General features: G+C 56.2%; 3 protein-coding genes across 5 annotated transcripts; 2 read left to right on the top strand and 1 right to left on the bottom strand.

Moving 5' to 3' along the window:
- The first annotated feature begins 610 nt into the window (after positions 1-610).
- NT5C3B (5'-nucleotidase, cytosolic IIIB) lies at positions 611-6,617 on the top strand. Its single transcript, XM_074557948.1, has 9 exons — positions 611-766; positions 871-969; positions 1,667-1,736; positions 2,148-2,194; positions 2,625-2,710; positions 2,894-2,983; positions 3,992-4,154; positions 5,191-5,391; positions 5,596-6,617. Exons 1-9 carry the CDS (start codon positions 764-766, stop codon positions 5,704-5,706), a joined length of 870 nt encoding a protein of 289 aa, XP_074414049.1. The 5' UTR covers positions 611-763; the 3' UTR covers positions 5,707-6,617.
- FKBP10 (FKBP prolyl isomerase 10) lies at positions 6,023-15,051 on the bottom strand. Of its 3 annotated transcripts, none has more exons than XR_012583630.1 (11): positions 14,674-15,051; positions 13,400-13,545; positions 12,279-12,468; positions 11,877-12,022; positions 11,598-11,787; positions 10,445-10,590; positions 9,738-9,927; positions 9,009-9,151; positions 8,352-8,515; positions 7,830-8,110; positions 6,023-7,769 (listed from the first exon to the last, which is right to left on the bottom strand). XR_012583630.1 is itself a non-coding variant. In XM_074557946.1 (10 exons), exons 1-10 carry the CDS (start codon positions 14,892-14,894, stop codon positions 7,925-7,927), a joined length of 1,722 nt encoding a protein of 573 aa, XP_074414047.1. In that variant the 5' UTR covers positions 14,895-15,051; the 3' UTR covers positions 6,023-7,924. The 3 variants fall into 3 exon arrangements, 1 of the variants encoding a protein (XP_074414047.1); XR_012583631.1 differs by having other exon boundaries at positions 6,023-7,708; XM_074557946.1 differs by having other exon boundaries at positions 6,023-8,110.
- A 1,114-nt stretch (positions 15,052-16,165) lies between these two features.
- On the top strand, positions 16,166-21,228 carry P3H4 (prolyl 3-hydroxylase family member 4 (inactive)). Its single transcript, XM_005494441.3, has 8 exons — positions 16,166-17,005; positions 18,295-18,444; positions 18,574-18,745; positions 18,821-18,949; positions 19,843-19,988; positions 20,071-20,157; positions 20,271-20,412; positions 20,489-21,228. Exons 1-8 carry the CDS (start codon positions 16,181-16,183, stop codon positions 20,497-20,499), a joined length of 1,662 nt encoding a protein of 553 aa, XP_005494498.2. The 5' UTR covers positions 16,166-16,180; the 3' UTR covers positions 20,500-21,228.
- The last annotated feature ends 1,764 nt before the right edge of the window (positions 21,229-22,992 follow it).

Below are 22,992 nucleotides of genomic sequence, written 5' to 3'. Positions count from 1 at the left end.
GACCTGCCCTGTCTTGGTGGAGCAGAGCCAGCCATGTGCTCGATGCCCTGGCAGCCCTTCAGGAATATTCCACTGCCCCAGATGTGGGCATCAACCCCTGCTGAAGTCCCTTGTGCCACCCAGGAGGGAGCTGAGGTACAGTCCAGCTCATGTCGGTGCTGTCACACACAGTGTCCCTGCTGCTTTGTCACTGACATTGTGCTAAGGGAGGTTTAGGCTGTATATTGGAAATGTTGGGATTTTTTTTCCCTGAATGGCCTGTTTAGCCCTGGCACAAACTGCCGAGGGCAGTAGTGGTGGATCCTCATCCCTGGAGGGGTTTGAATATCTTGTGGACGCGGCACTTAGTGACATTGGTCCCTGGTGGTCTTGGCAATGCTGGGGATGGTTCTCTGAGGGCTTCTCCCCCGCAGCGTTCTGTGACTCAGCGCTCTCAATGTTCCTACAGTGCGCGAAGCGGTTCAGTGCCGGGAGCCCTGAGGGCACGAACGGCGACTTTTCTTTTTATTTTAATTTTTTTAAAATTTATTTTTAACATATCCGGCCTTCCCGGCTCGTCGCGGGGGAAACTCAACCGCCGCTCGGAGCCGCAGCGGGGCGGAGCACGGGAGGGTTCTCCGGTTCTCCGGCCGCAGCAACCGCGGAACGCTCCCGGAACGCTCCCGGAGCCCCGCCCGGCGCCGCCGGGCCCCGTTCCGGTGCCGGGCCCCGTTCCGGTCCCGCCCCGCGGCTGCGCGGCCCGGAGCGAGCGGAGCGAGCGGCGATGGTGAGAGCGGGGCTGCGGGCCGGGACAGCGGCACCGGAACGGGGCTCGGTGCCCCCGGAGCTGGGGGAGCCCGGGGCGGCACCGAGCGGGGTCTGTGCCCGCAGGTGCCCGAGCTGGGGAAAGCCACGGTGCGGATCCGGCAGCCCGAGCGAGTGCGGGAGATCATCCAGGCTCTCCGGGAGCAGGGGGCGGCCAAGCTGCAGGTACCGGCCCCGCTGGGCATTCATCGCCCCTGCTTTGTCCATTGCTCTGCTGCCCCTTTCTCATCCCCCGGCTCCGCGGGCATCGCCCCTGCTCTGTCCTTTGCTCAGCCGCTCCTTCCTCATCCCTCGGTCCCGCTGGGCATCGCCCCTGCTCTGTCTTTTGCTCAGCCGCTCCTTCCTTGTCCCTTGGCCCCGGCTTCTCCCAGCTCTCGGGTCATCGTCCCTCTCTGTCCTTTGCTCAGCCGCTCCTTCCTTGTCCCCCGGCTCCGCTGGGCATCCATCGCCCTTGCTCTGTCCTTTGCTCAGCTGCCCCTTCCTTGTCCCCCGGTCTCTGCCCGGCTTCTCCCGGCCCCGCGGGGCAGCGCCTGCGGCTGGAGAAGGAGAAGCCCCCGAGGAGAGGGAGGGAGGAAGTTCGGGGCTGGTGGCTCCCTCCGGACGGAGCTTTTGGTTCTCGGTTGTGAAACATAAACTGTGCACCAGTCCCCAGCCCCCTGCTCCGCCCAGGCGGGGTGAAGCCGCTCTGCTCTTTGGTGCCGATAAGAGCTGCGGGGTTTGGGAGGGTGAGGACGGCGTCTGCCTCTGGATGGTAGGAGTGGCCACGGGAGGTTGGTGGTGCTGAGTTCTCACGGGTGCCAGCACCTTGGGCTCGCTCTGGCCAGTGGGTTACGCAGGGATTTGGTTTTTTCCCCTCTTGCAGGTCATTTCTGACTTTGACATGACGCTGAGCAGGTTTGGTTGCAATGGCAGGCGCTGCCCCACATCTCACAGTGAGTGGAAGCCATTGTTTTCACTGTTGCTGGTTCTGTTTGGTTTCTATGTTTGTATTTGATGTGGCTCCTGTCATCCCCTGTGCCAAGCCTGGCCACTCCATCCTGTCCTCCCGTATACGGGTCTGGTGCCAGCTGCCCACTGCAGGAGCCAGGAGCCAGCTCCAGGGCTGGTGCCTTCACCTACTGCCCACGGGCACTGAGGCTGCTGCCAGGGGCTCAGAGTGGCAGCCAGGGGCTCAGAGTGGGGGTCAGGGGCTCAGAGTGGCCTTGGCACCCCACAACGAGCCTGTGCTCAGGTCACAGTGTCACCACAGCTTGTACTGGGAAGAGCCAGCACTGAGACACAAGGGGGGTGCTGTAGAAATTCAGTTTATGATTCTGTGCTGCATAATTTTGTTTTCTTTGCAGATATCCTTGATACCAGCCGTGTTATCAGTGAGGATGGCAAGAAGAAGGTGGGTGCTGTGTGTGAGGCTTGGTGGCTGTTGTACCTGTCACTGGGAGGTCACACTGGCTGCTGTGGCTGCTCTCCGACCTGTGGTGGCTGCCAGGATGGAATGAGAAAGTGTCCAGGCTGCATTTCAGCCAACTGTGACAGGAGAAGTTGAAAAGGGAACTCGAATTTGCATGTGCAGCTGTGAGTGTTTCAGTTTGATAAGAGGAAGAAGGGGAGGGTTGTTTGTACCTGCAGCATTTGGGGTGAGGTGAGGTGAGGTGAGGTGAGGGCCAGCCAGGCTGCTGAGAGTTCCAGGTATGCTCACTGACAAGGTTTTGGGTGTGTTTAGGAAGAGCAATGCTTTGGAGAACTGCAGAAATGCTAGTTTTGTTCAGTCTCTTCAGACCTGATGTTCCCTTTGTTCCTTTTCCCTCTGTGTGACGCTGCAGCTGAAGGATCTGCTCCATCATTACTATCCCATAGAAATAGATCCCAACCGGACCCTGGAAGAGAAACGTCCCCTCATGGTGGAGTGGTGAGTGCTGTCTGTGATCTTGACCTTGTCCTGACAACCTCTTGTCCCTGAGGACTTCAGGACATGGGGCTTGAACCATCCCTGGCCTTGGCAGTGATCCCACAAGGTTTAATTGTTGTTTGTGCTGCTGAGGGCCTCTGCCTGGCAGCTCTGTCACTGCTGCCCTTCCCACACCAAATACAGGTGGACCAAGGCCCATGAGCTGCTGGTGCAGCAGAAGATCCACAGAAGTGACATTGCCCAGATCGTCAGAGAGTCAGAAGCAATGCTCAGGTACAGGCTGGGGGTTGTGGTGCTGAGCTTTGGGCATGGAGTGTGATGCTGAGGTGCAGGGTGGGGATGTGATGCTGAGGTTTGGGCACATAGTGGTGTGATGGTACAGCCTGGGGGATGTGGGCATCTTGGACACCTTGGCTGCCCACAACCCTTCTCTCCTGCCCTTGTAGCTTTGCTCACTGCTCTCCAGCCCTGTGAGCAGTGCCAGCCTCCCTTGCTCTCTCCCTGAGGCTGAGTTCTGACAAAGTCAGACCACCAGACACAGCCTGAGCTCACTGCTTGGCTGCAGGCTGCTCCTTTCCTGCTCTGAAAGCACTGCCCCTCTCTTGGGCCTTGGCAAGGGGCAGCTGAGGGGCTGGTGCTGGGCACAGCTCCCCGTTTGCAGGGCAGGGTACAGCTCCCTGCTGCCAGCAGAGCTGTGTTCTTTGCACTGCAGCTGCCAAGCCTTATGCAGGCCCTTGGCTCAGCAGCAGATCTCACAAAAATGTTGTGCTAGAACTCGCTGCTAAAGCTGATCTGGCAGCTGTGGCTCTAAGGCTGGCCCAGGGAGCTGGGCCCTGCCAGGTTGCTGCCAGCCTCAGGGAGGAGATGGCTTTTCATGAGCCAGGTTTTACATGGAATTGTGTCCTGGCAGACTGGGGAGAGCCACAGGTTGTTCAGCTCATCCTCCCAAGCAGTCTGCCCTGTTCACATCTCCCACTCCCGTGGGTGTGTGTGGGCAGGCTGTGCCCTGTGCCCCTGCTGAGCAGCTGTTGTGCCCAGGAGGTGCCAGGCAATGGGCTGCAGTGCTCCATGCTCCCACAAACACCCACCCAGCTGCAGCCCCCAGGGCTCTGGGGCTCTGCACAGGGAAGCCACGGGTGTGCTGGTGCCACAGAGAGCTCGTGCTGCCTGCAGAGCTTCCCTGTGGGATTCTGTTTGGGCAGTGCTGGGCAGGAACAGGGCACCAGGTACCACTCTGTGATCTGGTAACACAGCCCTGTGCAATGCACACTGCTGCTCCAGGGATGGCTTCGAGGAGTTCTTTGATCAGCTGCATAAGAACAAGATCCCCCTGTTCATCTTCTCTGCTGGGGTTGGGGATGTCCTGGAGGAGATCATCCGTCAGGCCAACGTCTTCTACCCCAATGTCAACGTGGTGTCCAACTACATGGCCTTCAGTGATGAGGTGAGTTCTTACCTGGCACCTGTGTGCTCACTGTGTGAGGAGAGTGGTGTGGTGTGATATTTTCTGGGTCCTCTGTTGGAAGGGGAAATGATGAATTTGACTCCATGTTCTTAGAAGGCCAAAATATAATATAATTAATATAATATAATATAATATAATATAATATAATATAATATAATATAATATAATATAATATAATATAATATAATATAATATAATATAATATAATATAATATAATATAATATATAAAAAATAAAATATAATATATATAATATACATTGCATTACATTATATTATATTATATTATATTATATTATATTAATTATACTATAATATAGTATATTATATTATAATATATTATAATATATTAAATGTTATAATAAATTATATTATAATATTTATAAATTATTTATACTTTATTATTTAAAATATTTATATAATTTATATATTACATAAATTATATTTATAATTTATAGATGTAATAAATTAATATAATAAATATATAAATAATTGATAAATACTATAAATAATATGAATTATTTATATTTTATAATTATATAAATTATAATTATAAAGTTATATTTTATTATATTTATTATATTTTATTATATTTGTTATATTATGCTATAATAAAAGATATAGAGAAATCTATATCTACATCTATACTAAAGAATAGAGAAAGGATACTTACAGAAGGCTTAACAAGATATTAATTAAAATCTCGTGACTCTCTTTTCAGAGTCTGACACAGCCTGACTGTGGTTGGTCATTAAGTTAAAACAATTCAAAATTTGGATAAAAAAATCTTTAAACCACATTCTGAAACAGCAAAACACAGGGGAAGCAGATGAGATAATATTGTTTTCCTTTTTCTCTGAGGCTTCTCCTCTTGCCAGGAGAAGAAATCCTGGCAAAGGGATTTCCAGAGAATATGAATGTGACAGTGTGGGGCTGGGGCTGAGGGCTGGGAGATGATTAACAGTGACACCATGGGGTTAAGAGCTGTCTGTCTGTCTGTCTGTCCCCTGTGCTCAGGGAATCCTCACACACTTCAAGGGGCCCCTCATCCACACCTACAACAAGAACAACAGCGTGCTGCAGGGCTCAGGGTACTTCCAGCAGCTGAGCACCAGGACCAGCATCATCCTGCTGGGGGACTCCATGGGTGACCTGACCATGGCAGACGGCGTTCCCAGCGTGGAGAACATCCTCAAGATTGGCTTTCTCAATGACAAGGTGGGTGAGAGGAGCAGTTTGGTGCTCCTAGGTGCCAGCAGGGAGGGGCAGGGGCTGCCCCAGTGATTTGGGTCTGTGAGAGATTTGTACGAGCTCGTGTGGGTGTGCAGAGGGACCTGGGGGTGTCTGCTGTGTCTGGAAAATGCTCAGGGTAGTTATTGACCCCTTTTTGGTGATCCTGACCCTCAGCTGTTGTCCTGGCAGGTGGAAGAGAGGAGGAAGAAGTACCTGGACTCGTATGACATTGTGCTGGAGAGTGATGAGACCCTGGACGTGGTGAACGGGATCCTGCGGTACCTCCTGGCTGAGACATGAGCTGGGGGGCTCTGTGCCAGCTCCAGCCACGCAGCAGGCACTGAGCAGGGATTGTCCTGCCCAGGACACAGCTGAGGGGCTGCTGGGGCTGCCTGGGCTCCATCCTGACCTCACCAAAGCCCTCGGGCAGCCCTGGAGCAGCAGAGGTGAGGTGGAGGAAGCTCCTCCTCTCCCTTTACCCCAGCTCTGCCTGGCCCTGCAGTTCCCCACCCTGACTGACTCTGCCCTGCTCAGGCTTCATCCCACTGGGATTTCACCCTTCCACCTCCTGAGGCCACAACCAAACCATTCCATGTTCCAGACAGAGATGTTCTGCACTGCTCATTCCACCCTCATGAGGGTGGGATGGAGATAATTTACCATGGGCTGAGGACAGACCCAGTTTAGATGTGTCACTGTGTTCCTGGCTAAGAAAACAACTTCCTCTCTTTGTCCTGTTTTCTGTGGGCTTCAAAGCTCTGGGGCTGACTCTGGGCTGGTGTGGCCATCACATCACCCAGCCCCACATTCCTCATGCACACCAGCAGCTCTCTGGCCTCATATCTCAGCTCATCCATCCTTTTAGCACCAGTACATCTCTTATTGTGGGAATAAAACCTTTTCCAGCCGTCCCCGAAGGCCCCAGAGCTCGGCTGCTGCTGCTGCCCAAAGCCAGGAGTGAGTTTGTCTGCAGGGATCAGAGGAAGAAGGGTGGGAATGGTGGGGGGGAGAGGCCAATGGCAGAATTTTGAGTTTTAAACAACATTTTACCTGACTGTGTGTGTGTTGTAATAAATTTCTGGGCTGATCCTGGGCTCTCAGAGCAGCAATAGGAAAAAAAGACCATTTTATTTCTGTGTAACCTCTGGTTATGTGGGACTTTGGGAAGAGCAGATTTGTTCTGTTTTGGAATAAAAACACAATTGGCTAAAGCTGGCTCATGGCTGGTTTGTAGCCAGCACTGAGGGGCTGGAGCTGCTCTGTTCCCTTGGCTGGCACTGACAAACTGCTCCTCATCTCACCAGAGCCCCTCAACCCTCACTGGGTGCTGAAAGCCCTGTTGGCTTTGGTGGAGGATCCAAGGTGGGAATTTTGGTTTTTCCTGCCAGAGCCTCTCAACCTTCACTGGGTGCTGAAACTAAACCCCTGTTGGCTTTGGTGGAGGATCCCAGGTGGGAATTTTGTTTTTTTCTGCCAGAACCAGCGGATGTTGGAGCCTGGAATCCCCCTGGGTTAAGCCGGTCCCTGTGCCTGTACCCCAACACATGGGAATGGTTTCATTGTGGCAAAGTTACCAAACACAGTCAAACTCCTTGGAAACCTGGAGGAATGATTTATTTGGTGCAAGGCAGAGTCCCTGTTTGAGGGGTTCACTCTGCACAATGCTCCTGCATTCCTCCTGTCCCTGCCCAGGACAGACTGCAGAGGTTTTGGGAGCTGTGCTGGTCCCAGCAGCAGGACCTGAGCACCATGAGCTGCATTTGGGCATTGAAATTAAACAGCTCTGATGTGTCTCAGTCCCTGGGGAGGTGGGAGGGTGTGAAAGGGACAGTGCTGCTCCCTGAGGGCTGGGCAATGGGGGCTGTTCCCTTCTCCCAGCTGATGAGGGCTTTGCCAGGCCCCACAGTTGCAGATTTTGGGGACAGCAGATGCCTGCAGAGTTCACCCTGGGAACCTGAGCCCTCTTCAGCCTCCTGTCCCAGGGAGGATGGCAGCAGGGGCAGAGCAGAGAATGGGACAAAGCCTTTCCTTCCTTCTCTCTAAAGAATTTTAAATGTGTATATAAAAAAATCCAATTCCCAACCCTAAACTACAAAAAAGTGATGGAGATGAGGGGGATCCCCCCCTACAGCACAGCCAGGTGAGGGGCTGGAGCTGCACCTGCAGTCACTGGTGGGAGGTGAAGGGGCTTAGGGAGGGGGCATCTTCTTGTCTGGATTTATTAGCTGGGGGCTGAGTTTTCCTGCTGAGGAGAAGACATCAAAATACCTTCAGTTAAAAAGAGGTGAAAATCAAAACCCAACTCCGTCCAGGATGGGATGGGGCAGGGGCAGATCCTGGGGAGGTGAAAATCAAACCCCAACCTCCTACAGGATGGAGAGGGGCAGGGGCAGATCCTGGGGAGGTGAAAATCAAACCCCAACCCCCTGCAGGATGGAGAGGGGCAGATCCCAGGGTGGGAGAGCAGCCATGACATGGCAAGGGTGAGTCCTGTCTCCAGAACAGCAGGGGCTGCCCCTCAGAGCTCCTCGTGAATCTTCTCCTGGTCCTCATCCGACTTGAGCTTCAGCTCCTCGGGCGTGATCTTCCCGTCCTGGTTGCGGTCCTGGTTCTGGAACATGTCAGCAATGACTTTCTCCGGGTCAGAGCTGGGCATCAGGCGGCCTTTCCCCTCTGCCACCTGGCTCTTGATGAAGGCGGAGAACTGCAGAGGGGAGAGGGAACAGATGATGCTTGGCTCTGCACAAAGGAAGGGCAGGGAGAGCACAGCCCATGCCAAGGACAGGGAGCAGAGGCTGCTCTTGGGGACACAGCCCACACCCACCAGCAATGGTTTTTACTGGGGTGTTCCTCCTGCACAGCCCTGCAGGCTCCCAGGTGCCCCTCAAGTGCTGCTGCCCAGGGTGGGCTCGCCTGTGCCCCCCTTTCCTCCTGCACCCACTCACCTCTTCAGCAGGGATCTCCCCGTCCTTGTTGAGGTCCATCTGCTCGTACAGGTTGGCCGGTGGCTCCCCGTGCCAGATGAAGAGGTAGCCCTCAGGAACGCCCTCCTCCATGGAGATCAGCTCCACCTCGAAGCGCAGCACGGCACTGCCAGGCACGCCCCGGGCTGGAAACACAGCACAGGCAAAGCCCTGAGCCCCACAGCCCCGGCAGGATGGATGGAGCCCAGCCCAGCAAGGCTGGACCACCCAGTTTGCTTTGCACACATCTCCCCTGTCGCAGACATCTTTTATGGAAAATCCTTTCCTTAGGATTTTTCCTCCTGAGAAGCTGAGAGGCCTCAGGAGCAAAATGTAAACAATGATTATCTGCTGCTGTGGAATGCAACAGGTGCATCTGGGATTGGTCTCGTGTTGGTTGTTTCTAATTAATGGCCAATCATAGTCTGCACACACTCTCTGTCCGAGACACAAGCCTTTGTTATCATTCTTTCTTACTGTATTCTTAGCTAGCCTTCTGATAAAATCCTTTCTTCTTTAACATAGTTTTAATATAATATATATCGTAAAATAATAAATCAAGCCTTCTGAAACATGGAGTCAGATCCTCATCTCTTCCCCCATCCTCAGACCCCTGTGAACACCGTCACACTGCCCTACCTCCGCTCTCCCCGTGGCCCAGGTGTGGGGGCACGATGAGCACCCTCCTCTCCCCTGCACACATGTCCAGCAGGCCACTGTTGAGCCCCTCAATCACCTTGCTGGCCCCCAGGGTCACTTCCTGGGGCTTCTCATAGTCATGGCTGCAGGAGGCACAGAGGAAAGAGGTGAGAAAAGCCTTGAAATCCCAACCCTTCCATCCCAGAATCCCACATCCTCCTCCATCCTGGCGTGCCATGAAGTTCCGCCCTCTCCATGCCACAGCCACGTCCATCCCTCTGTGTCCCCTTGAACTCTCCTGCTGTCCATCTCCCTGTATCCCTTGAACCCTTCTGTCCATCCCTCTGTGTCCCTTCAACCCTTCTGTCCATCCCTGTGTCCCTTGAACCCTTCTGTCCATCCCTCTGTGTCCCTTCAACCTTTCTTCTGTCCATCCCTCTGCATCCATTGAACCCTTCTGTCCATCCCTCTGTGTCCCTTCAACCCTTCTTCTGTCCATCCCTCTGCATCCATTGAACCCTTCTGTCCATCCGTCTGTGTCCCTTGAACCCTTCTGTCCATCCCTCTGTGTCCCTTGAACCATTCTTGTGTCCATCCCTGTGTCCCTTGACCCCTCCTGCTGCCCTGCAGTCAATCTGCCTGTCCCAGCTCCCGGTGCCTGTCCCCCCCAGCCCAGTGCCAGCCAGGGTTTGTCCCCAGCAAGGACAGGGATGCTCGGGGGGCACGCACGAGGAGAAGAGCCGGGTGCCATCCAGCAGGGAGCAGTTGTAGTGGTAGCGCACGAAGTCGCGGTGGCGGCTGGTGACATTGCAGCCCTCGGGCCGGAACACAGTCTCGATCTCCACCGGGTCCGCGGGGTTGTGGAAATCGATGATGTGGACGTCAAAGATGAGCACGGCTGAGCCGGGAATTTTATCCCCTGGAAGAGGAGGATGAGGAGAGATGCTGGAGCCTTTCCCTGCCTCTTCCCACACCCCTTTGTCACTGACATATTTTATGAAAAATCCTTTTGTTAGGATCTTTTTCTCCTGAGAAGCTGAGAGGCCTCAGAAATGAAATGTAAACAATAATAATCTGCTGCTGTGCAATGCAACAGGTGCATCTTTGATTGGTCTCATGTGGTTGTTTTTAATTAATGGCCAATCCCAGTCCAGCTGTCTCGGACTCTCTGGTCTGTCACAAGATTTTATTATCATTTCTTTCTATTTCTTCTGATTAAATCCTTTGTTCTATTCTTTTAGTATAGTTTTCATACTTCATTTTCTTTTAATATAATACATATTATAAGATAATAAATCAGCCTTCTGAAACATGGAGTCAAGATTCTCATCTCTTCCCTCATCCTGGGACCCCTGTGATCACCACCACAGCCCTTGATGTGCCCTTAGAGCACACCAAAACCCACACCTGCCCCTCAGAGGCCTCTGCCCCTTTACCTGCACCGTTCTCCCCGTAGGCCAGGTGTGGGGGGATGACCACTCGCCGGTGCTCCCCAATGCAGACGCCCTGCAGCCCCTGATCCATGCCAGGGATGATGTAGCCCTTGCCAATATAGGTGTTGTAGGTCTGATTGCGGGAGTAACTGCAGCGAGAGAACCCCCAGACCATCAATCCATCAATGCCCACAGCACCATCAATCCATCAATCCTCAGCCCCTACACCCCAACCCAGCCTCTCCTGCTTGCCCAGGAACCAAACTTTGCTCCAAAAGATGCAATAAACAGATATTGGGTTTCTTAGCCTATTTCATGCCCATTGTCCCCTTGCTGAGGTCGCTCAGCATGACAGTCCAACGCACTCTGCCCATCTTTTTATACTAAAACCTGTGTGTACAATATTTCCCATAACTTCTCAATACCTATCACCTATGTTAGACAGAGAGCTTCTACTCTAAACCAATCCCAAAGTGCCAACATCACAGCAGAAGATGGAGGCCCAAAAGAAGAAGGAGAAAGGCTGGACATGCCCAGATTCCTCCATCTTTCCCCCCTGAACCCCCATTCTAAATACCCCAAAAATCTATTTTTCCACCCTGTGATAAATTCACTAGCATTCTACTTAAACTTTCATGGCTTGTAATTCTTCATATAAGGTTGGTAATTGTTTTTTTTTTCCCAAGGGCTAAATCAAAGGCACAGAGGTCTTGGGCTCTGTGCAAAGGTCTCTGAGCCCTCTGGGCAGGGGCTTGAGTCCTCCAGGGCAGCCAGAGGGATTTCTTGGGTTCTGACATCCCCTCTCCAGCTTTTCCTTGCAGCCAGGAGAGGACATCAGGGATTCTCCCTACATGGCCACTTCCTCCCACACCTGGAGTCAAAGAGGGTCCCATCCATGAGTGTCCTATCCCACGCCTGGAGTCAAAGACTGTCCCATTCATGAGTGTCCCATCCATGAGTGTCCCCTCCCTCCCACACCTGGAGTCAAAGAGGGTCCCATCCATTCATGAGTGTCCCATCCATGAGTGTCCCTTCCCTCCCACACCTGGAGTCAAAGAGGGTCCCATCCATCCATGAGTGTCCCATCCCACATCTGGAGTCAAAGATTGTCCCATTCATGAGTGTCCCATCCATGAGTGTCCCCTCTCTCCCACACCTGGAGTCAAAGAGGGTCCCATCCATGAGTGTCCCGTTGTAGTGGTAGCGGACAAAGTCCCCAGTCACAGCCCGGCGCTTGCAGGTCTCTGGCACCTCCAGGTGCTCCAGGAAGACGCCATCCTTGGGGTTGTGGAAATCCACCAGCAGCACGCTGAACACCAGCGACGCCTGCGGCGGGATCACGGTCCCTGGGAGAGGAAACAGCTCAGCCTGAAGGAGGGTCCTGCACCAGGGGGCTCTGCTCAGGGCTGGCAGCATGGGGGGGTGCCTGGCTCACCGTAGCCCTTCTCCCCATAGGCCAGGAATGGGGGGATGATGATGCTCCTCTTCTCCCCAGCGCACATCCCCAGCAGCCCCTGGTCCATGCCTTTGATCAGCCACCCTGTGCCCACGTAGGTGTCATAGGTGCTGCCCTTGCTGTAGCTGGTGGTGGAGAATGAGGATGAGGATGGTTTTGAGGCCACAGCAGCAGCCCCAGGCAGAGCAGTGCTGTGCCAGAGGCTGCTTTGGGGGGTCATGGAGCTGCACCAGCCCTGCTGGAGAGCAGGACAGAGTGAGGCTGCTCCCACTGTGTGCCCAGGCTGCTGTCCCTGGGTCCCAGCCAACCCAAGTGGCCCAGTGTCAGGCAGAGGGTGCATCCCAGGTGCCCTGAGGCCAGGGGACATCCCAGTGTCCCTACCTGGAGTCGAAGGGGGTCCCATCCAGCAGGGTGCCGTTGTAGTGGTACCGCACAAAGTCCGAGTTCTCCACGGTGCGGTTGCAGCGCTCGGGTTTGGACAGGGTGGTGATCTGCAGCTTGTCATTCTTGTTCCAGATGTCCAGCATGACCACATCAAAGTACAGGGTGGCATCTGGGGGGATCAGCCCCGCTAAAGGGGCAGCAGCAAGGACAGAGCACCTTGAGTGGAGCCAACACTGAGCCCAGGCCAGCCATGGGCTCTGCCCCCAAAGCCTCCCCTGAAGCCACTGCTGGAGACCCAGCACAGCCCAGCAGGAGCAGGACCCCTCATTCCCAGGGGAATGTCATATTTTCTGGAAAAATCCCTTCACCAGGATTTCTTCTCCTGGGAAGCTGAGAAGACTCAGAGAAAAAGGAAAACAATATTATCTCATCTGCTTCCCCTGTGTTTTGCTGCTTCAGAATGTGGTTTATCCAACATGTGAGTTGTTTTAACTTAATGACCAACTACAGTCAAGCTATGTTGGGACTCTGAAAAGAGAGTCACGAGTTTTTAATTAATATTTTGTTAAGCCTTCTCTCTGTATCCTTTCTCTATTATTTAACATAGTACAATATAGTATAATGGAATGGAATGGAATATAATGTAATGGAATATAATATAATATAATATAATATAATATAATATAATAAATATAATATAATATAATATAATATAATATAATATAATATAATATAATATAATATAATATAATATAAATTATATTATATTATATTATATTATATTATATTATATTATATTATATTATATTATATTATATTATATATATTATATATATGGTATAATATATATTATATAATATATATAATATAATATATATGGTATAATATGATATAATATATACCATATCATAATAAATTGACCTTCTAAGAACATGGAGTCAGATCCATCATTTCCTTCCTGCCATGGGAAACACCACACCAGGGAAGCCCCACTTCAGCACCACTCTCGGGCCATGGAGCCACCCTTACTTGGGCCCCATCTCCCAGGGGACCTCTGGAGCCCTGTCCCTGTCCCTGGGGGTTTTTCTCCCCGAGGCCCCCGTGCCAGGGCCCCTTACCCACGCCGATGCTGCCGTAGCCCAGGTGGGGTGGCACGATGAGGTGGCGCCGCTCGTTGACGCACATGCCCTGCAGCCCCCGGTCCATGCCCGTGATCAGCCGCCCGACGCCCACCACACCGGCCACCGTGGCCCCTCTGTCGTAGCTGGGGCAAAGAGACAGAGCTGTCAAAGCTGAGAAAAGGGATGGAGCTCCCAAAGCTGCCAGTGCGGGTCTCACATCACTGTCTGTGTGGCAGGCAGGGCCCATAGGTCAAAAATGTGGATGCTGGAGGGCTCAATCCCATGCTGCTGGTCAGGATTTCAGCCCCAGAAGCCATCCATATCCTCCCCAGATCTCAGCCACCGAGCTGGGATGGAGGCTGGCAGCTCTGCTGCTTCCAAATCATTTTGTACCTGGCACATCAGAGCTTTACACAGTGATGAGGAAAGATGACGTCCCGGCCTCATTTTTAAACCGCAAATTTGTTTTTATTTTTAAACCTTAATATACTCCAAGAAACTACTGGGGCAGCAGATGTCCTCCAGACAGAGAATTCTGTTTAGCAGTGAGGCTCCCACAGCAGTTAATTTGTTCCCCATTGATGCTCACAAGAAAGATAAGACGCATCAAACTGTGTCTTATCACATCAAACTGTGAACCCCTTTTGCTTTCCAGAGCTCCAAAACAACACCTGCCTGGGAAATTTTGATTGCTATATGGCTTCAGTTATTCCTGTGTGCCCAGTGCTCCTTCCTGCACATGGTGCTGCAAACCAGGGGCTGCCCCAACCCCGATTCCCAGCCAGCACAAGCAGAGCAGGGGGCCAAGGAGCTCTGAGGCCAGCAGAGCAAATCCTCTGGGATAATGAAGGGTTTTGCTGCTGCCACGTCTCAAAATGCTTCAAGCATTTCCCTGCCTGTGCAGCACATGAACATACGTGTTCCTGCGTGCACAGCGTGCCAATTAGGGCCAAATTAGCACAGCTCTGTGGATTGAGGGGGCGCAGGCTCCCCGAAGGGCTGGGAGCTCCTGTGGGATCAGTTTGGGGGCTGCAGCCTGGGCTGGGGTTCGCTTCAGGCTGACACATGTGCAGGCTCCTGAGTCACCCCATCACCCACCAAACCCCTCCTCGGTTCCAAGCCGGGCGTTGTCTCTGCGCTGGGGCTGGGGGAGGCATGCGGGGTCTCCAGGCTGCCTGCCCAGCCCGGAACGCGGGCTGGGGGCTGGGGGAGGCATGCAGGGTCCCGCAGCTGCCCCCCGCATGCAGCCGCCGCGGAGCCGCGGGCGATACCTGGAGTCAAACTTTTTGCCATCTTTAAAGGTCCCATTGTAGTGGTAGCGAATGAAATCCCCCATCTGCGCCTCCCGCAGGCAGATTTTGGGGATATAGTATCTGTCTATCACCACGTCTTCCAAAGGGCCGGGGTCGCCCAGCGCCGGGGCGCCCAGGACGGCCAGGAGGAGGAGGAGGAGGAGGAGGAGGCAGCAGCGGCTGCCCGGGGCCATGGCCATGGCGCTGGGGCTGAGGCGGCGGAAGGGAAGGGAAGGAGGAGGGCGGGGGGTTCAGGACGCCCCTTTCTCTTTCCCGTGCCTTCCCCTCCGCCCGCCCAGCCCAGCCCGGCCCGCCTGGAATTTCTGTAGACGTGTCCGGGCCCCGCCGCGCTCCCCCCGCCGCGCCGGGAGCTGACACCGCGGCACGGAGCGATCCACGCCGGAGGGGTCATTCTGTTCCCCTCCTTTGTTTTTCCTCTTCGTCCCCCCCCCCCCCCCCCCTTTATTTATTTATCTTCTCCCTCCTTTCCCTCTTTTTTTGCTCTCCTAATTTTTTTCCTCCTCCCTCTCATTATTTCGTTATTTACTTTCGCTCTCTTTTTTTCTTTTCCTTTTTTCCTTTCCTCCTCTGTGTGGCTGCAGGCCCAGCCCGGCCCTGCCCGTCCTGGCTCCAGGTCCTAGCGCTGCTGTGCCTCCTCCTCCTCCTCCTCCTCCTCTTCTTCCTCCTGCCCATGCCAGCTCATTGCACCCAGCCCAAGATGCTGCTGCTCAGTCCCAGCAGCTCGGGAGAGCAAATAAAAGGAATTAAGTGTTTTAAGAACGAGTTTGCTGCTGGCCGAGCCTTTACTCAGAAACATGAAATTCTCCCAGCAGTCCTTCCCAGACAAACCGAGCCTCAAACTCTCACAGAGGCGTTGCCCACACATCCCTGCTCCCCCAAATCCATCGGCAAGAAGCAGGACCTGTACCAAGAGCCTCTGGTGAGTGCCAGGTGGGAAATGCAACAGGCTGTGAACCCAAACCCAAATCTCAGCCCAGCTCCTCTGAAGTTCAGTGCTAACAGTGACAACAGCAGCTCCAGCCAAGCACCATCAGCTCCCCCAGCTCAGCCCCAGGGGGGTTTGCAGCCCCCCAGCTACCCCACACCGGGGACAGCACCCTCAGCACGGCTCAGAGCAGCCTGGGGGGACACGTGGCTCCCCCGATGGCGCTGGGACACGGCCTCACTGTGCCCATTGAGTGCGGACAGGGCCGGTGGCACCACAGCCGCACCCTCTGCTCCGCAGGGAGAAACCTCAGCACTGTCCTGGCTGCTGCCCCGCGCAGTGACATCCCTCAGTGCCACCGTCCAGCCAGCGACAAAGCGCTGGGTTTGGGCCGGGGCCACTGCGGCCGTGCCGAGGCCTGGCACGGGCCAGCTCTGGGGCCGGGATCTGGCACGGCACAGGGCGTGCGGCCTCGGGCTTGGCACGGGCCAGCGGCGGGGACACCTCTGGCCACCGCCGGCCTGGAGAGCCTGCCCGCGCATGGGGCTGCTCTGCGCATCCCCCGCGCATCTCCGGCGCAGCCCCCGCGGGGCCGACGGAGCCGCACTAAGACCCTGCGCGCCCGCCACGCACCGCCCATCCCCGCTGCTGCCCGCCCCCTGCGCGGGGCCCGGCGTGGAGCGCCGCGCTGCGCGGACAGTGCGCGGGCAGTGGGCGGGGAGGTGCGCGGGGCCCGGCGTGGAGCGTGGAGCGCTGCGCGGGGCGGTGCGCGGAGCGGTCCGCGGTACGGAGTGGCGGGGCGGTGCGCGGTGCGCGGAGCACTGCGCGGGTAGTACGCGGAGCGGTGCGCGGGCGGTGCGCGGGCAGTGCGCGGCAGCAGGGATGGGCGGCGCGGTGCCGGTACCGGTGCCGGTAGCGCGGGCACTGCCGGTGTTGCTGCTGGCGGCGGGGCTGTGCGCGGCGCAGTACGAGCAGTACAGCGTGCGCGGCTTCCCCGCGGCCGCGCTGGAGCCGCTGCAGAGCGCCTACGAGCGGGCGCTGGAGCAGTACGCGGACGCGCAGTGGGCGGAGAGCGCTCGGGGGCTGGAGGCCAGCCTGCGGCTGCACCGGCTGCTGCGGGACAGCGAGGCGCATTGCCACCGCCGCTGCGCCGGGGAGCCCCCTCCTGCCGGGGAGGGCCCGGCCGGGGAGCGGGAGTGGGAGCGGGAGCTGCGGCTCTTCGGGCGGCTGCTGCTCCGGGCCGGCTGCCTGCGAGCCTGCAAGCGGGAGCTGCCCGTGTTCCAGCTGCGCTACCCGCCGGCGCAGACCCTGCGCGACTTCCAGCGCCGGCAGCCCTACCAGTACCTGCACTACGCGCTCTTCAAGGTGAGGCGGTGCAAATGGAAGGGGGAGGGGGTGGGGGGGTCCTGCTTCTCTGTCCTGCACCACTGATCTTTCCACTCCATGATACCCCCCTGACTGGGCACACCCCTTCCCGGGTCTCATCCTGTGCCCCTCATCCTGTACATCCTCTTTGACACCCCCATTCTGCATCCCCTATCCTGTGCCCCCCATCCTACACTGTCAGCCTCTGATCTGCCCAGCCTGAGCCCCACTCCCGTCTATCTGTGCCCCACTCCAGCCTGGACCCTGCTGTCAGGTGCTTCCCCTTTCCTTCCCTCCCCATCTGGCGTCCCCCAGCAGCTCCTCCATGCTGCCCCTGGGCCGTGGCACGTCAGCATCATCTGGGACACATCAGGCAGGGCGACTGGGGGGCCCCTGTGCTTGTGTCCCTCTGTCCCACCTTGTGTTGCCCTGGTGGCCCAAGGTCTCCCTGGACAGGCAGGGGGCACACAAGGGCTGCCCCGGCCTGAGGGGCCTGGGCTGGAGGGTGCAGTGCCTCTGTGAGTGTGGTGGGACACGTGTCTGGATGCTCTGTAAGAAAGAACTAATTGCTCAGCTTCACAGTGCAGACGTGGAGGGAGGTTTTGGGGAGGGAGGTTTCATCAGGCACCCCCTGAGGTGGCCATGTGCTGGCCGGAGTGGCTCTGGCAGGGGACAGTGGTCTGCTCCCTGGCATCTTCCACTGCTGATGCTGTTTTAGCGCTCAGCACTGCAGCCCCACTCACCTGGCAGTGGTGAGGGACTGCCTGGCTTCATCCTTAATGCCTTTTCCTCTTGCTGCTCTGGCCCAAACCCATTTCATGGATGGGTCGTTTAAACCACCCTCCCTCCCTGCTCCTCTGAGCTGCAACCTGAGCCCATAGAGCAGCAGGGGCAGCAGCCAGCTCTGATGGCAGTGCTGGAGAGGGGTGGATGTGTGGGTCAAACCCACAGCACGTGGATCCTCCTCACAGCACGTGGATCCTCCTCACACCACGTGGATCACTCCTGGCTGGATATGGGAGCCCATGGGAGGCTGAGCTGCCCCTCTGCCCAAAATGGGCACAGCCAGGAGGTTGGCATGGCTGGAGTTACCTGCAGTGTCCATGCTCCCATATCCTGTCTGTCCATCCCCGCCAGAGGGTGATTGTGCACTGTGGGTTCAGGGGTGTTCCCCACGAGGATCACCCCTCTGTCCTGCAGCCCAGGGCTCTGGCTGGGTGCTGAGGCCCCCTTGGCTGCACTGTGGGTTCAGGCTGCCCTCCAGAAGGTCTCTGCACCTCCCTCCACAGTCAAACAAGATCGAGAAAGCTGTGTCTGCTGCCCACACCTTCCTGCAGAAGAACCCCAAGCATGAGATGACCTTGAGGTACCTGAACTACTACAGGACCATGCTGGATGTGGATGAGTACCTGGTGGACCTGGAAGCTCAGCCCTATGAGGTGAGGAGGGGATGGGGCTGGGGCAGGGCTCAGAGGAGCTCAGAGGGGCTCCCCAGGGCTCGAAGCCCACCCGGTGCTGCCAAGCCCCGAGGGGAGCAGCTCTCCCTCACTGAGCTGGGGTCCTTGCAGCCGATATTCGTGCGGGCAGTGAAGCTGTACAACAGTGGGGATTTCAGGAGCAGTGCAGCCGACATGGAGCAGGCTCTGGCTGAGTACTACAAGGCCTATGAGGATTGTCTGGCCGGCTGTGAGGGCGCCTACGAGCTCCAGGAGTTCAAGGATTTCTACCCTGCCATTGCAGGTAGTGGTGGGCTGGGGGGTGGCAGATTTGGGGAGATAACCAGGGGCTGCAACATCCAACATCTCTCCCTCACAGACCACTTTGTGAGCGTGCTGCAGTGCAAGGTGGACTGCGAGACCGAGCTCACCCCCAACGTGGGCGGCTACTTCGTGGAGAAATTCGTGGCCACCATGTACCACTACCTGCAATTCGCTTACTACAAGTGTGAGTGCCGCTGGGAGCGGGGGCTGTGCTGTGTGCCCTGTCAGGGGTGTCCCCCCGTGTCAGCTTATTGGAATTAAATACCAATATAGCCAGTGGAACGTGCCTGGGCTCATCTGGCCCTTGCTGCTTGACCAGAGGTGGCAGCTGTGGTGGTTTCACCCCATAGACACCTTTGGCTGGCTGGATGCTGCAGCAAAAGTGAGGGTGCCACCTCAGGGGTCTCTTCCCTGACTGATCCATCCCCAGGATGGAGCTGCCGCACGTTGGGTACCAATATATATGAATTAAATACCAATATTGCTGGATGGGACGTGCCTGGGCTCATCTGGCCCTTGCTGCTTGACCAGAGGTGGCAGCTGTGGTGGTTTCACCTCAGAGACACCTTTGGCTGGCTGGATGTTGCAGCTGGTGCTTGGGACACGTCCAAGCATGCAGGAGCTCCGGTTTACCTCTGGTGGAAAGGCTTCAAGGCAAGGTGAAGGAAAGGAGTCGGTTCTGCTGGAGAATTTCAATCCAGAGCTTTATTCCTGGCCCTCAGGCCTCTGAATCCAGCAGCAGCTCCAACAGAACTCCCTGACCCCGTGGTTGCTGTGTCTTTTAACCCCAGGGAGAGGGGAGGGAAGGGGTAGGGGTCTCACCAACCAGATAAGGCGGGGGGAGTCTCAGAGGACAAATGACACCTGAATAGCCCAATGTCCCCAGGGCTGAGAGGCATCTTTTGAACCTCACCAATCACACAATGTCCTTTCTGGAATGCCAAGATTGACGGACAGCACTCAGCAGGGGCAAGGGAGGGGAAGGGAGAGGTGTTGGCACACCTGGGGAAAGACCCAGAATGACTGAGACAGGCTGTTCCATCACACCACAACATCAGCTGGCTCTGCTCCCCGCAGTGAACGACGTGCAGGACGCGGTGCGCAGCGTCGCCAGCTACATGCTCTTCGACCCGGGGGACACGGTGATGCAGCAGAACCTGGTCTATTACCGCTTCCACCGCGAGCGCTGGCGCCTGCGCGAGGAAGACTTCGAGCCACGGCCGGTGAGGACCCCCCAGCCCCCCGTGCTGTGGCCCTGCATGCCCAGCGAGGGTCTGACCCAGCCCCTCTCCCCTGGGTGCCCAGGAAGCCGTGAGGTACCACAACCAGACGGCGGCTCAGAAGAAGATGCTGGAGTTCGCCCGGCAGTACCTGCAGGATGATGATGATGAGGTACCTGGTGTGGGGTGCAGGGTGGTGGGTGTGGGGTGTGACCCCCCCAAAGCAGCCCTGGAGCAGACTGCAGGTGGGGATGCCGAGCTCCTCTGCCTCCTCCTGTGCTGCAGATGGAGGTGGATGGTGCTGAGGGGCCGGAGGCGCTGGAGCTGCCCTCTGATGGCGAGTTCGAGGGTGAAGGTGACTACGAGGAGGGATTCTTCTCAGAGTGGTGGCAGGAACCCAAGACCAAAGGAGACAAAGACGAGCAAGGTCTGGGGATCATGCTATAGGGTGGGGGGGTCTGCTGCCCACATCCCTGGTGCCACCAAACTCTCCTTGTTTGCAGAGATCCTATGATGAGCCGGGTGAAGGGGGAGCCAGCACCAACTGAGCTGCATGGTGGTGGCTCTGCGATGCCATCTTGGGGACATCGGGCTCCTCCCAGCCACCGGTAGAAACTCAGACTCATGGGGAGGGGCCAGTCCTGCCCAGCATCCTGCAGCAGGGCTGCCTTTGCCACCGGGATGTCTGCTGGCACAGCCCAGTTCCCATCAGAGGAACACCAGCAGCCCTGAACATCCCTGCCTGCCCAGGAGCCTGGGCCACCCCTGTCCCCGGTGCCCCAGGAGTCCTGAACCAGCAGTGATGCCCCACAGCATGGGGATGGATTTCTGTGTCCCTCAGCTGCTCCCCAGGAGCTGTGGGTGATGCACCAGGATCCACCCCTGTGTTGTCCTGAGGGGCTTGGGGGGCTACCCCTACTTTGGGAGCAATGCACAATGCTGGAGCTGCTCCTGCCCCTTCCTGAGGCTCCTGCTCCTGTTCCTCCAGCCTCCCAGGCAATCTGCCAGCCCCCCTTGGACTCCCCAGCCTGGTGCTACAGGGGGCTCCTGGTGTGTCACCTCCCTGTGTCACCACAGGGTGAGGCTGTGGCACCCATGCCCTGCCTGTGCCTTGAATTTTTGCCACACCAGCCCTCCCTAGCCTTAAGCTCCGTTAATTTAAGATTTCCCCTCTTGCACAGTTGCTCCTTTTATATATTTACTGGTGCTGAACTTTTAATAAAACCCAGACTGGTCTTTTCAAGGCTGCCTCCACCTTCCATGTGCTGGGATCCAGGAGCTCAGGGTAGGAGAGGCTCTGCTGTGGGAGAGGAAGGGATGAGTTCAGGCCTGGATGTCCCCACAGATGACCTGGGGGAACTTGTGGGGACCCATGGAGGCCATGACAGCAGCCAGGCTCCTGTGAGGCTCTGGGTTCCATGAGGGGCACCCCAAAAGGGATCCATGACCATTGAGGCTGTCAAGTGAGGTAGGAGGCGAGCTGCAGGGGGCTGGAGGGCAGCATGTCCTACTCCATATGGGTCTCTGGGGTGTGATGTCCATGAGTGATGGTTGTTTTGAGGTGTGATATCCATGAGTGATGGTAGCTTTGGGGTGTGATATCCATGAGCTGATGGTTGTTTTGGGGTGTGATATCCATGAACTCATGGCTGTTTTGGGGTGTGATATCCATGAGCTGATGGTTGTTTTGGGGTGTGATGTCCATGAGCTGATGGTTGCTTTGGGGTGTGATGTCCATGAGTGATGGTTGCTTTGGGGTGTGATATCCATGAGTGATGGTTGTTTTGGGGTGTGATATCCATGAGTGATGGTTGCTTTGGGGTGTGATATCCATGAACTCATGGCTGTTTTGGGGTGTGATATCCATGAGCTGATGGCTGTTTTGGGGTGTGATATCCATGAGTGATGGTTGCTTTGGGGTGTGATGTCCATGAACTCATGACTGTTTTGGGGTGTGATATCCATAAGTGATGGTTGTTTTGGGGTGTGATGTCCATGAGTGATGGTTGTTTTGGGGTGTGATGTCCATAAGTGATGGTTGCTTTGGGGTGTGATGTCCATGAACTCATGGCTGTTTTGGGGTGTGATATCCATGAACTCATGGCTGTTTTGGGGTGCAGCACTGTGACCCTGCTCCTTGGGGATGCTCCTGGATCAGAGGGTGCAGCCTGCATCCCTCCATGGAGGTGGGGGTGGCAGGGTGGGGTGCCCTCCTGTGTTTTGGGGGTCTCTGTTGGTGCCCACAAACCCGTGCCAGCCCTGGGCACGAGGCACAGGGCATTGTGGCTGCTCACTCCTCCCTGCCCTGTTCCCTCCCGCTCCGCATGGAAATTGGCTACGAGGACTGAAACTGAGAGGCTGAATCACGGCGTTGGCCCCGGGGGAGGGAAGGGATGGGAATGGAAGGAAGGGGTGGCAAGAGGCTGCCAGCACCCCACCCTGCTCTGCTGGAACCCCTGCTCAACGGGGCTTTTGCAGCTCTGGCAGGGGCTGAGCCCCCAGACCCGCGGGCAGAGCTCAGGGCTGGGGGAGGCAGCGCTGGGAGGGGGCACCCGCTGCACCCTGCACAGGGACAGGGCTGCCCTGTCACCTGGGAGGAGCTGCCTTTGTCACCGATGGGTCACAGCCGCCTCGGAGGGCAGTGCCAGCCCGTGGGGTGTGGCTGGAGGCACAAGCAGAGGATGAGCGGGAGCACAGCCCAGCAGCCAGGGGACAATGACCTGTGGATCTTCCCAACAGCTGGGCGAGGGTGGCACCGTGCCCACGGGGCCTCCGCCCTGCTCTGACACACTCCTGGGCACCGTGTCCCCTCCCAGCCCCGGCTCCTCCTTCCCGCTGATCTACGGGCACCAGGCAAAGCCGTGCGGTGCCCGGGGTCCCTGTCCCGCTGCCACCTGCAGCCGCTGGATGTGCATCCATCACTCCTGGCAGTGCCAGGCGGAAGCAGCAGCTCTGGCAGCGGCGGTGTGAGCCGGCAAGGGCAGTGACCTGAGCATGGCCACTGTCC

Source organism: Zonotrichia albicollis, chromosome 23 (assembly GCF_047830755.1).
Source record: "Zonotrichia albicollis isolate bZonAlb1 chromosome 23, bZonAlb1.hap1, whole genome shotgun sequence".
Classification (NCBI taxonomy): Eukaryota; Metazoa; Chordata; class Aves; order Passeriformes; family Passerellidae; genus Zonotrichia; species Zonotrichia albicollis.
This window is presented reverse-complemented; position numbering and strand designations above follow the sequence as displayed.